The 14116-nt window shown below is 42.4% G+C and overlaps 1 protein-coding gene across 2 annotated transcripts in view; it reads left to right on the top strand.

Moving 5' to 3' along the window:
- LOC147305762 (natural resistance-associated macrophage protein 2-like) overlaps window positions 1–14104 on the top strand; it is a 34999-nt gene extending 20895 nt beyond the window's left edge. For both annotated transcript variants that reach the window (XM_086277327.1, XM_086277326.1), the window contains 3 exons: window positions 2257–2330; window positions 8031–8184; window positions 9778–14104. In XM_086277327.1, the coding sequence (XP_086133453.1) occupies window positions 2257–2330; window positions 8031–8184; window positions 9778–9885 (336 nt within the window). In that variant the 3' untranslated portion in view covers window positions 9886–14104. The remainder of the gene's footprint in view (window positions 1–2256; window positions 2331–8030; window positions 8185–9777) is intronic.
- The last annotated feature ends 12 nt before the right edge of the window (window positions 14105–14116 follow it).

Here is a 14116-nt window from a genome sequence, read left to right as displayed (position 1 = left end):
CTCAGGGCGAGGTGTTAGCTAAAAACCAGAGTTACACCACTCTGTAACTCTGGTTTTTAGCTAACACCTCGCCCTGAGAAAAAACCCTGAGGAAGTCTTCAGGTTTTTGTTCCTCATGTTATGAAAACTTCCCCCAAAAACATATGTGGATTATAAAGGCAGTGGGCATGGAGGTTTTAATGGAAAAACACGAGCTGCATCTGGGAAATGTGGGATCAATCCTTTTTGGGGGACTTTAATTTACTCCTCAGTTTCCCTCAACTTTACAAGCACCTAGAATCAAACAAACACCACATCCCTTTGAAAAGATAAGTTTGGACACTTATTCCTTAGAGACATCAACACTGAACACATCAAAACCATGCCATAGTTATTGATATGGAAATATTTGTTGGCTGTCAAACAAACTCAGCTGGGTTTTGGTCAGATTGCTGCAGAGGTCAGGTCACTCCATCACTCTATTTCTTGGTCAAGCAGCTCTTACGGTGCTGCTGGAAAAACAAATTATGGCCCCACTGAGCATGAACCACATGGGATGGCGTTTCGCTGTGGGATGTTGTGGTAGCCATGCTGTTCAAGTGTTGCCTTGAATTCTCAATAAATCACCAACCGTGTCTCATGCTTCACAGTGGGAACCACACATGCAGATAACATCCGTTCACCTTGACTGTGCCTCACAAAGACACAGAGCTCACATCTGGATTCATCCAGATGTCTAATATTTGTTCCTCCAAGTTTTCTTCTTCTTCTTGGTCTTCTGAAGTCTTGGTTTCTTTGCAGCATTTCTATCATAAAGGAATCATCAGTGGTCTGATGTGAGCTGTAGTCTGAATTATTGATTTCCAGTGCTCAAACTTCCAAACTTAACAAGAGAATTTCTAGATTTTTTTAAGCATTGCTTAAAAAACTGTTGTTGTTTTTTAACCAAAAACATTTACAACCTCATAAAGCTGAATGTAATGATACTGTGTAAAGTTAAATAAATCCAGTCGAGCCATTTAAGACCACTAAAATCAACAGTTTTGCTCTGCATTGCACAAAATAATGAAAAACCTTTTAAATAAGTAGGGTTTCTAAAAATGTTAACAGTAATACTTAGTGTATGTAGTATTTGAATGTAGTAATACTACATTCAGTATGATTATTACAGCTTTAGTTAGTTATTTGCTGTTAACTAACAAATAGTTGATAACTAGTAATATCTCCAGAATTTATGTAAACCTTTCACCACCAGGGGGCAGCAGTTTAGCGGGAAATGTTTTTTAGATGCCTCACTCCTCTTTGAAGTCACTCATATAAAGCCAGGGACACCTTGTTGTTCCTCCTGTGCATGCGAAGCGTTGTAGGAGAGTCACCCCCGTGTAAACCACACCTGCTTAAAACCACAAGTTCCTTTCCTAAAGCTAACATAACTGTCTCCTTGGAAGCGGCCTCACTGTGTCGAGTTTACTTGCTTTCTCCAGGTATTACAGCGTCCTCACACAGTCCAAAGACATGCATGGGGTTGAGTTCATTGATATAATTCTAAATTTAGTTGTATATCTCTGTGTCAGCCCCTGCAGCAGAAATAAATAAATAAGAAGATCTTTGTAAAATCTCAAAATACACAATTATTTAAAAAGTACATCAAGATTACATTCATTTGCAGCACCATCTTGTGATACAGACTGGTATTACATCAAAGACCAGCTCTAATTCATCTTCAGTAGATATCACTTCAACACAATACATTTGAGATGTGTTTGTTTTTTCACATGCTCCAGTGTTTGGTGTATGGTAATGTGTAGTGTGAAGCCTAAAATAACCAGGCCAAAGCCAATCAAGTAAATAACACGGTGCTATGTGAATGGACTGAGTGCAAAGACTGAGACTTAAATGCTGCCAGTTTCATTGATTAGCTCTGCCAACAAGGAGCCTGCCAGACAACACAGAGGGACAAACAAAGGAAAACATCTGCCAGTGAACTCCAACACTTCAAGTGCCCATAAAAACAGGAAAGCAGCTAAATAAGTATCAGAATAGTAAAATGTACCCTTTTTTCACTGATTTGAACTTCCTCATTTCATTACCTGAGTATTCTACCTAAACTTTACTACAAGTACAAGCAGACATAGAGGTAGCTAAAAAGAAAAAAAATTACAAAATCACTCCACATGTGCCAAAAGACTTCCCTCTGCACCTCCCAGTGGACGAAGAGGTTAACAGTTGGTGTGATCATTTAGTGTAACACATCATCTTCTTCTTCTTCTCTCCCAGCTGCCATTCGCCCTCATTCCCATCCTCACGTTTACCAGTTTGCCATCTCTCATGAACGAGTTTGCCAATGGACTGTAAGTAAATCAAATCAAACCTGCTTGTTTTTATTATAACCCTGTTCTTTAAACAAAGCAAAATACAAATCATATTATAAATGCGTATATATATTTAAATATATATTTAAATGCAAAGTGATGACACTGAAAAATTGTGGGGTTTTTGTTTGTTTGTTTTTTTTAAATAAAAGCTTCTTTTGAATTTGATACCAGCAACACCCTTAAATGGGAGCAACAAAAGACTGGAAAAAATGAGTAAAAAAACGTGATGCATCATCTGAGAGCAAATGCAGTTAATTAGTAACATAAGTATAAAATTACACAGAGAGAGGAGGACTTTAGAAGCAAAAATGAGAAGGGGTTCAACACTGTGAGAGATTACAAGGGCAATTTGTTTAATAATTTGGAAATAATTTTCTTCAACATCAAATTGAAAAGAAATAGAGGAATTCATCATCTCAGAGAAATCTCTGTATACAAGGCAAAAGTTTAAAAGAGCTGCGATGCTGCAGTTAAAATCTCTGCATGGGCTCAGGAACACTTGGGAAACCCTCAGTGGTGCATCCACAAATATAAAGTTAAATATCCACCATGCAGACAGATCTAAACGCCATCAAGAAACGCCTGTTCAGGGCTCATTTAAGAGGCACTGTGGCCAAGTGGAGAGCCTGACCATCCTATGTCAAAGTTGGTATCTGTGCATGGATAATTTGCATATCTTTAAAGGCACCATCAGTGCTTAATGATGTGCGTGGGTTTTGGAGCAACATAAGCTGCCCTGCAGACTTTAGCAAGTCTTTGCCAAACCATGTTCTGCACGGTTCCAGACATGCCAAGCACGAGGACATAACAAATATAACAAAGGCAACGGACCGGTAACTCATGGCAACGGACAGTTAACCCATAACAACGCATGTAAACGCATGGCAACGGACAGTTAACCCATAACAACGCATGTAAACGCATGGCAACGGACAGTTAACCCATAACAACGCATGTAAACGCATGGCAACGGACAGATAACCCATGGCAACGGACAGTTAACCCATAACAACGCATGTTAACGCATGGCAACGGACAGATAACCCATGGCAACGGACAGTTAACCCATAACAACACATGTAAACGCATGGCAACGGACAGTTAACGCATGGCAACGGTCAGGTAACCCATGGCAACGGACCGGTTACCATGGCAACGGACCGGTTACCATGGCAACGGACTGGTAACCCATGGCAACGGACCGGTTACCATGGCAACGGACCGGTAACCCATGGCAACGGACAGTTAACCCATAACAACGCATGTAAACGCATGGCAACGGACAGTTAACCCATAACAACGCATGTAAACGCATGGCAACGGACAGTTAACCCATAACAACGCATGTAAACGCATGGCAACGGACAGATAACCCATGGCAACGGACAGTTAACCCATAACAACGCATGTAAACGCATGGCAACGGACAAATAACCCATGGCAACGGACAGTTAACCCATAACAACGCATGTAAACGCATGGCAACAGACAGTTAACGCATGGCAACGGTCAGGTAACCCATGGCAACGGACCGGTAACCCATGGCAACGGACCGGTAACCCATGGCAACGGACCGGTAACCCATGGCAACGGACAGTTAACCCATAACAACGCATGTAAACGCATGGCAACGGACAGTTAACCCATAACAACGCATGTAAACGCATGGCAACGGACAGTTAACCCATAACAACGCATGTAAACGCATGGCAACGGACAGTTAACGCATGGCAACGGACAGTTAACCCATGGCAACGGTCAGGTAACCCATGGCAACGGACCGGTTACCATGGCAACGGACCGGTAACCCATGGCAACGGACCGGTAACCATGGCAACGGACCGGTAACCCATGGCAACGGACAGTTAACCCATAACAACGCATGTAAACGCATGGCAACGGACAGTTAACCCATAACAACGCATGTAAACGCATGGCAACGGACAGTTAACCCATAACAATGCATGTAAACGCATGGCAACGGACAGATAACCCATGGCAACGGACAGTTAACCCATAACAACGCATGTTAACGCATGGCAACGGACAGATAACCCATGGCAACGGACAGTTAACCCATAACAACGCATGTAAACCCATGGCAACGGACAGTTAACGCATGGCAACGGACAGTTAACCCATGGCAACGGACAGTTAACCCATAACAACGCATGTTAACGCATGGCAACGGACAGATAACCCATGGCAACGGACAGTTAACCCATAACAACGCATGTAAACCCATGGCAACGGACAGTTAACCCATAACAACGCATGTAAACGCATGGCAACGGACAGTTAACCCATAACAACGCATGTAAACGCATGGCAACGGACAGTTAACGCATGGCAACGGACAGTTAACCCATGGCAACGGTCAGGTAACCCATGGCAACGGACCGGTTACCATGGCAACGGACCGGTAACCCATGGCAACGGACCGGTAACCCATGGCAACGGACAGTTAACCCATAACAACGCATGTAAACGCATGGCAACGGACAGTTAACCCATAACAACGCATGTAAACGCATGGCAACGGACAGTTAACCCATAACAACGCATGTAAACGCATGGCAACGGACAGATAACCCATGGCAACGGACAGTTAACCCATAACAACGCATGTTAACGCATGGCAACGGACAGATAACCCATGGCAACGGACAGTTAACCCATAACAACGCATGTAAACCCATGGCAACGGACAGTTAACGCATGGCAACGGACAGTTAACCCATGGCAACGGACAGTTAACCCATAACAATGCATGTAAACGCATGGCAACGGACAGTTAACCCATGGCAACGGACAGTTAACCCATGGCAACGGTCAGGTAACCCATGGCAACGGACCGGTTACCATGGCAACGGACCGGTAACCCATGGCAACGGACCGGTTACCATGGCAACGGACCGGTAACCCATGGCAACGGACAGTTAACCCATAACAACGCATGTAAACGCATGGCAACGGACAGTTAACCCATAACAACGCATGTAAACGCATGGCAACGGACAGTTAACCCATAACAACACATGTAAACGCATGGCAACGGACAGTTAACGCATGGCAACGGTCAGGTAACCCATGGCAACGGACCGGTTACCATGGCAACGGACCGGTTACCATGGCAACGGACCGGTAACCCATGGCAACGGACCGGTTACCATGGCAACGGACAGTTAACCCATAACAACGCATGTAAATGCATGGCAACGGACAGTTAACCCATAACAACGCATGTAAACGCATGGCAACGGACAGTTAACCCATAACAACGCATGTAAACGCATGGCAACGGACAGTTAACCCATAACAACGCATGTAAACGCATGGCAACGGACAGATAACCCATGGCAACGGACAGTTAACCCATAACAACGCATGTTAACGCATGGCAACGGACAGATAACCCATGGCAACGGACAGTTAACCCATAACAACGCATGTAAACCCATGGCAACGGACAGTTAACGCATGGCAACGGACAGTTAACCCATGGCAACGGACAGTTAACCCATAACAATGCATGTAAACGCATGGCAACGGACAGTTAACGCATGGCAACGGACAGTTAACCCATGGCAACGGTCAGGTAACCCATGGCAACGGACCGGTTACCATGGCAACGGACCGGTAACCCATGGCAACGGACCGGTAACCCATGGCAACGGACCGGTTACCATGGCAACGGACCGGTAACCCATGGCAACGGACAGTTAACCCATAACAACGCATGTAAACGCATGGCAACGGACAGTTAACCCATAACAACGCATGTAAACGCATGGCAACGGACAGTTAACCCATAACAACACATGTAAACGCATGGCAACGGACAGTTAACCCATGGCAACGGACAGTTAACCCATAACAATGCATGTAAACGCATGGCAACGGACAGTTAACGCATGGCAACGGACAGTTAACCCATGGCAACGGACAGTTAACCCATGGCAACGGTCAGGTAACCCATGGCAACGGACCGGTTACCATGGCAACGGACCGGTAACCCATGGCAACGGACCGGTTACCATGGCAACGGACCGGTAACCCATGGCAACGGACAGTTAACCCATAACAACGCATGTAAACGCATGGCAACGGACAGTTAACCCATAACAACACATGTAAACGCATGGCAACGGACAGTTAACGCATGGCAACGGTCAGGTAACCCATGGCAACGGACCGGTTACCATGGCAACGGACCGGTAACCCATGGCAACGGACAGTTAACCCATAACAACGCATGTAAATGCATGGCAACGGACAGTTAACCCATAACAACGCATGTAAACGCATGGCAACGGACAGTTAACCCATAACAACGCATGTAAACGCATGGCAACGGACAGTTAACGCATGGCAACGGTCAGGTAACCCATGGCAACGGACCGGTTACCATGGCAACAGACCGGTTACCATGGCAACGGACCGGTAACCCATGGCAACGGACCGGTTACCATGGCAACGGACCGGTAACCCATGGCAACGGACAGTTAACCCATAACAACGCATGTAAACGCATGGCAACGGACAGTTAACCCATAACAACGCATGTAAACGCATGGCAACGGACAGTTAACGCATGGCAACGGACCGGTAACCCATGGCAACGGACCGGTTACCATGGCAATGGACCGGTTACCATGGCAACGGACCGGTTACCCATGGCAACGGACAGTTAACCCATAACAACGCATGTAAACGCATGGCAACGGACAGTTAACCCATAACAACGCATGTAAACGCATGGCAACGGACAGTTAACCCATAACAACGCATGTAAACGCATGGCAACGGACAGATAACCCATGGCAATGGACAGTTAACCCATAACAACGCATGTGAACGCATGGCAACGGACAGTTTTGATTGATTGATTGATTGGTTGGTAATTTATTTCAACATGTGAACAATATACAAGTACATTTAGAAAAGAAATGAGAGAAAAAATATATATACTATACAAATTACATACAAAAAAACATTCTGATTAATTTACATGTTGAAAGGGAGTGGGAAGAAGTATACACTTATTTAATCCCACCCCTGTCCCATAAATTATCAGTGAATATTTAGTCAGCTTCCTTACTGATATAATTTGTAATAAAAATAGTGAACAGATTTCTGATATACTATATACTATAATATCACATCATGAATTTTTTGTTTGTTTGTTTTTAAATAGAGACATTCACTTAATTTAAATATTTTCCTTTTCTTTATAGATCGAGAAGATCATATTTTTATAACTCTTTTTGAACAGTTTTATGTTTGGACATTGCTTTAATTCCATATTCAGTTTCTTCCATAGTTTCACTCCTTGAACAGAAACACAAAAGCCTTTTCTTGTAGTACAAAGGAAGTGCTGAGCAGCTGAAATTTTATACCAGGCACGAATCTGAAAATATTTTGCTTTCAAATATAAAGCAGAAAGTCTCCTTAGTTTCCAAACTGAGATGAAACAAGAGTAAAACCTTACCATTGTCCCGACCTTTTTTTTCCCCCCCCCCCCAACTGGGGCATCGGTTTTTCAAAAATCCATAACATCTATTATTTTCATCAGCTGATGTGTTGTTTATGTGCCTTTTTAGCGCTAACACATCATCTGAACTTTTATTGGAGCGTGCCTCCCTTTAAACTTCACCCGTTCTTATCTTTCTGCAGAGTATTTAAGATAGGAGGCGGAGTGGTGATCTTGATCGTGTGTGCCATCAACATGTACTTCGTCGTAGTCTACGTGAGCATGCTGGGCAGCGTGTGGCTGTACGTGCTGTCGGCTTTCCTGTCCATAGCATACCTGGTGTTTGTTGGATACTTGGTAGGTAACAGCAGGTTGTATGGGAGCTGTCCTTGGCAGGGTTTAACTTTGTTTTACTGAGTGAACATTAACTTCTTGGGCATTTAATAGTCAAAGCGTGTTTTCACAAATCTTCAGAGAATTATCTCTGAGCTCCCAACTTAGCCTAAAATTATTAAAAAGGAATTCCAGCTTCAGAGTGATTTTGGAGCAACTCTGAACAAAAAAGGGACCAAAACTTTTACGTCAGTGAGGAGGTGTGGTTGTGGGTTTAATGGACCTTTTACTTTTTACATGCCAGAGCCCATCGATGACACGCATATAAAGGCACAATGCAATTTCTGCAGTTAAGCATTGTTATTACAGTGGCATGTTTAAATTGAGTTCAATTGGTTAACTAACCAGCCAATCAAAATGTTGATCATCAGCGAGATACATGAGAATTGCTCTTTGGGTCCATCTTTCACTTTTTTCCATCAGCAACTGTACAAAATATAGGAAAAGAAACACTCAAAGGCAGCTACGATAACCTTTAATTAGTAATGTCCTCTTGTATAAATGAACACTATGAATCAATCACCACATCTTAACCCTGTAACACTGTGTCGTATTTTTAATTTTTGTGTCAATAAATTGCACAAAAATGCCAGATATTGTCCTCTTGCATACACGGTGGGGATAGCAGCACAGAACAGAGCAAGATCAATGACAACAGATTTGAGGTTGTTTAAGTCAGGAAAGTCAAATCAAAGAATTGGAGTGGAGGTGTGTTGTAAAGTGATGTGCCGATACAGGCCAGAGCTACAGCATGACCAGGTGGATGCAAGGATTTCAGCTGACGAGATTTGGAGTTTGGGGCAGAAATACCACAAATTTACTGCTTCTAGCCTCGTGGCCGTCAGTGTTTGCTGTTTTTTTTTAACACAAAAAATTATTTTAAGATGTTAGTTATCATACTAAGCTTTTTAGACCATTAAAAAGTGATTGTCTGACTAAGTTGTCGGTGTGTATCGCTCTTGTATGTTTGGGTAATTTTGCTCCTTTTGCATTGCATTCTCTAATTTAAAGTTATGCAGCCACTTTGAGAAGTATTCAGGTCCCTTCACTTTATTAACACTTCTTTTGTTTCGAGTTTTAAAGCCTATAATAAACAAAATAAAAATATTTTATTTTTTTAAATGTTAGAAAGTCTCCGCTCCACTGAGCAGTACATAAACAGAACTGTTTAGCCAGGACTTTGCAGAAGCAGCTGCAGCTTTAAATCTCTTTGCGAGAGTGTCTGCAGGATTTGGACACCTGGATTTGGGCAGTTTTCTTTCCAGCAGATCCTCTTGAACTTTTCAAGGCTGGATGGGAAAGCATCTCTGGACTGCCGTCTTCATCTCCGCAGATGTTCTGTGAGGTTTAAATCTGGTCTTTGGCTAGTCCACTCAAGGACAGTCTTAGACATGTCCTGAAGGCTCTCCGGCGGGTCTGAATGCTTTCTCAAGTGATGCATAACTTGAACAAATTCATTCTGTAAACCTTTTTTTTTTTTTTTTTTTTTTTTTTTTTGGCCTGTGTGTGTGTGCTTTTTTTCTTTTTTTTTTTATTCTGTCTTTTTTTGTGCTGCAGGTGTGGTTATGTCTGATCGCTCTGGGGGTGTCCTGGCTCGATCCGAGCACCAGGAGAGGGAACGACACGACCATCCTGATCCAGCGGCAGCCTGAGTTTGACTCATGACATTCGGGTCAAAGGTGCATCTGTGGACAACCTGACTGACTGTGTTTAGCTCCAGATGAAGTCTTATTTAGTCCCAAGTTATTTATACGAGATGTTTGTTGACTTTCAGATGAACTTTGACGTTTGGTTGGTGCTGTACAGATTTTTTTTTTTAGTAATGAAGAAACAAATTTATTTGTCACTGTAACTTTATTAAAAGGTAACATGCTGATTGTGAAAAGCTTAGGTGAATTTTAAAGATTGACAGGTTTACAGACGTCTGATGTTTATAATCATTTTTTGAAGGACTTAATATGACAGAAAACATGTCAGGACTTTTTTAAGAAACCAAACAGACTGAATCCCTGTGAAGAAGATTTACAAATGATACCCAGGCTTTTAAAATCAGTGGTTTCATGTTCAGGAGGGAGTTTTAAAGTTTTAAAGACAAATTCATGTCTTCAAAAATGCCTTTCAACAACAAGGCAGTGACGTGCTGGATTTCAGCAGACATATTTTATTTTTACAGCTCACTATCACACATTTGCTCAAGAAGCTTCAGAATCTCAGCAGCATACGGAATCTTCTGACATGCAGCAGAGATAAGGAGAAACTTCCCCAAATGCAGGAAGTCGCTAAAGAAAAAAAGAGGTCAGGAAGAGCCGCTGAGGAAGGATCCAGGATGTTATGCTCAGAAAAGCAACAGTGCAGACTTCCAATGTGAACAACTGAGATGACAAAATTAGACCTTAAACGTCTGAAGAAACTGAATTTATCGGAGAGGTGTTAAGACGTGATGAAAAAAAGAAATATAAAAATAAATGAAGTAACAAAATCAGCTAAAATTGCACTAATATAATTAAACAGGAGAATAACGTGTAAGTTATTAATAAACAGACTCAATTTTTGTTCTTAAACGGCGCTAGAAGTGTGCAAAAACAAAGTTTTCTGGAAGTTCACTTACAAACGCTAAAGACCGCTTCAATCCAAGAAATACAGTAAACAAACATTTTTTGGTTTGGTTACATTTTTTGTATTTTGAGCTAATTGAATTCAAACTGCAGTTTCTCTTTCAGCCACAGGGAGGTGTTGCAGGCTTCAGGAGAGACTTCTCATTTACAGTAAACATTTCACTACCACAGCTTACAGCATAACACATTAAAGGACATGCAGGCTTACATCATGCCCATGTGCAGTCACCAAAAGCAGCGTTACTGTGTGAGACTAAATGACTGCTGAGCGCTGAGACTCGCTGCTGCTGCTGCTGCACATGCCTGTGGTGGTATGTCAGAAGAGTTGCAACTTATTGTGCAACTGAGAGCCAAACACTGCTTGTTTCACTGTTTGAATTCCAGTGCTGAAGTGCTTCGGCTTTGCGAGCTGAGCTGAGGCGGATGAACAGGTTTTTCTTTGCATTGTGGCGGGGAACTTTTTTTTTTTTCCTTCTCTCTCTCTCTCTCTCTCTCTCCCTGTCATGGAGGCAGACTTATGTAAGAGGGGAGAGTCTTCCCACCGCCCCTCTCTGTTTTTGTTTTTCTCAATGAGCCAATGTCTCCCTGCCTAGGCCTCACAGCCTGTCCAGTAGGCCCCTTTCCTGGAAACATAGCCTAGCAGAGGCCACTCAGGGGCAGGCCTGTGAGGTGGGAGGGTGGGGTGGGGGGGCTCTTCCAGCAAATCACATGATTTGACCCTACAGTCATAGCTCTACATGAGGCTCAGATGCTGCAAGAACATTTCAGCAGCCAGTTTGTCATCAGCATGATTGGATGCGGCTTTAATGCATGGCAGAGTGCATGAGGCTGTAAGTAGACTCCGTGCATCCCCAGGTGTGACATTTTTGAAGTAGAAACACAACATCTAAAGGACAGTGTGTGTGTGTGTGTGTGTGTGTGTGTGTGTGTGTGTTCTTTAAAGTCAGTTATGTCATTTATTTTTATGTTGTTGGCCTTAATGCCAAAATAAACTTGATGAACAGTTTTGCAGAGATTAAAAAAATATATTTTAGTATTTGATTATGCTCACCATGATATTTAAAAATGTAATATTGATAGAGTGTCAATAATGCACATGTGATAATAATTGTTTTTTTGTGTGCCATTTCCACAGCGATGGTTACAGACTCTCCTTTTGTAGTCTTTGCACTTATTTTAAGTTGAAGTTATTTGCCATAGATTAACATTGTAGCTATTTTTCTCTCTGTATATATTGCAATAATATTGATTCAGTCTGACAATAATTGTTAATTGAAAATCCATTATTGTGACAGCCCTACTTGATGGAAATTCAGTGATGTGTTTCATCCAATCTAAAGCTGATGCATCGAGCTTCTTTATTGTGTGTTTGTCTTTTATATTTCCAGTTACGTTGCTGTTAGAGCAGTGGTTCTCATTCTCAAAGTGGGGTCTGGGTTCGTAGCCATGAAGCAGTCTTTGCCTTCCCAGTAGATACATCTCTGGTGTTAACCCCAAATCATTCAGTTTTAATGCTGAAAACCTGCATTTAAAAATGATCAAACTTACACAAAACTTCACAGTTTCATCAATTTATCTCGACTGTTTTGGCCAATATTAGAACACAGTTGATGTTACTAAAATAATCATTTGCTTTGAATTAGTTAATTGACCTTCATTATATAATAAAGAACACAAAGATGTGAACATTTACACCATCCAAACAAATATCTTGTGCCCTTTACTCCCACTCATTTCAAATATGAGCCAGCAGAAGCTCTGATATGTTGTGACACATTATGCCACGTGTCTGACGTAGAAAGGCTAAAAATAATTCCCACGTAGTAATTTAAATACTAGCAGGATTAAAAGGTGGTTCTGGGAAATGTTTCCAAGAACCCCCTGGTCCCCGGCCCCCAAAAGGTTGAGAACCAGTGTGTTAGAGGTTAAAAAGTCAATGATTGATTTTTTTGTTTTTGGACAAATCTTTTGATTACCCTCGTTATGGTAGAAAGCACCGTAGTGTTTTTATCACTGTGGCTCACCAGAACTCACTGTTTTAATGAGTTTCAATTATTAAAATCATTAACTGTGTTATTGAATTGTAAACAAAAAGCTCCACACTGGGGGGGGGTAGAAAATGCAATAAACACTAACATGGCTTCACATGTTGACTTTAAAAAATGCACGGGTGCACTTATTGCTCTTAAGTGGTTGCGCTTTGGTCCCGTTAGAGCACTGGAAGATTGGTGGAGGGTTACGCCTGCAGCACCCCCTCAACCCTTAGCCCTTTTAACAGCTGCTGACCCCGCTGCTCTTTTGCTGTCTTGGAGAGGAATACCAGAAGATGAGGGCAGCAGAACGCAGGCACTGATAATGAATTTCAAGTTGATTTAGTAAACAGTGGCATCAGCTTTAAACCACATGACATTTTCCAGCTGTGCGGCCCGTACTTGTTTTGTATATATTTTTACACCGAGCTGTCAGTGCTGCCTTAAAATGTCCCACACCAGGAATGCAAACAGCGGGGCCATTCTTGTTTATGTCTTGCATTGTGGCCGCTGTGGGCACTGGCTGAGCTCGCGGTATAATGGGCCCACATGTGTTTGGAATGGACCGTCTCAGCTGTGTAGTTATTCCTTTTATTAACAAGCTGCTTCTCCGTTTCTTCCTACAGGTTTACGGTCTGTGCCGCTTTCAGTGTGCTTTACATGTGTGTTTCGTGTGGTTAAATATAGCAGATATGTGCTGTTGCTTAATTTCACACCATATTTGCTTACTGTATGCTGCAGGGGAGAGGATCACTTTGATTTACTCAGAGGTCTTTGAGCTTTCAGAGGATGAGGAGGAGGCACTCTGCAGAACCTCCACGCTGTAAATATAAATATCTGGGGACCCGATGGTTGACCACATTGCCTAACATCATGTCAAACCCACTTCTGTTTATTTGAGCAAGGTCAAACAAATGTGTTTTAGTTCCAGCTGCTCAGAAAATCGCTATACTCGGTGTAGTGAAAATGATTATATAACACACAGGATTTGTCTGCAGTTCAATGCAACTTATTCAAATGAAAAACAACTACAACCACAACTGTTTGTGATTTTTCCCCCTCCCTCCCGGATGAATAAGTGGATGTAAAGACAGATAGCTTTATTAAATGCCACGCTGCACGACTCTATTTCTATATGATGCAACCATCCTGCAATGTTTACGAGCAGCAGCCTCATGCTAAAGTACAGTAACTGCAGCACAGTCTGAGTGCGTTATTGCGCAAATGTTCAGTGATTGCCATAACACAGTG

This window comes from Aulonocara sp. 'chitande type north' Nkhata Bay, linkage group LG20, assembly GCF_057382095.1.
Source record: "Aulonocara sp. 'chitande type north' Nkhata Bay isolate Kocher_YH1m ecotype deep benthic linkage group LG20, A_spYH_male_GT1.1, whole genome shotgun sequence".
NCBI lineage: Eukaryota > Metazoa > Chordata > Actinopteri > Cichliformes > Cichlidae > Aulonocara > Aulonocara sp. 'chitande type north' Nkhata Bay.
Note: the sequence above shows the minus strand (reverse complement) of the source record. Positions and strands in the feature narration are given on the sequence as shown.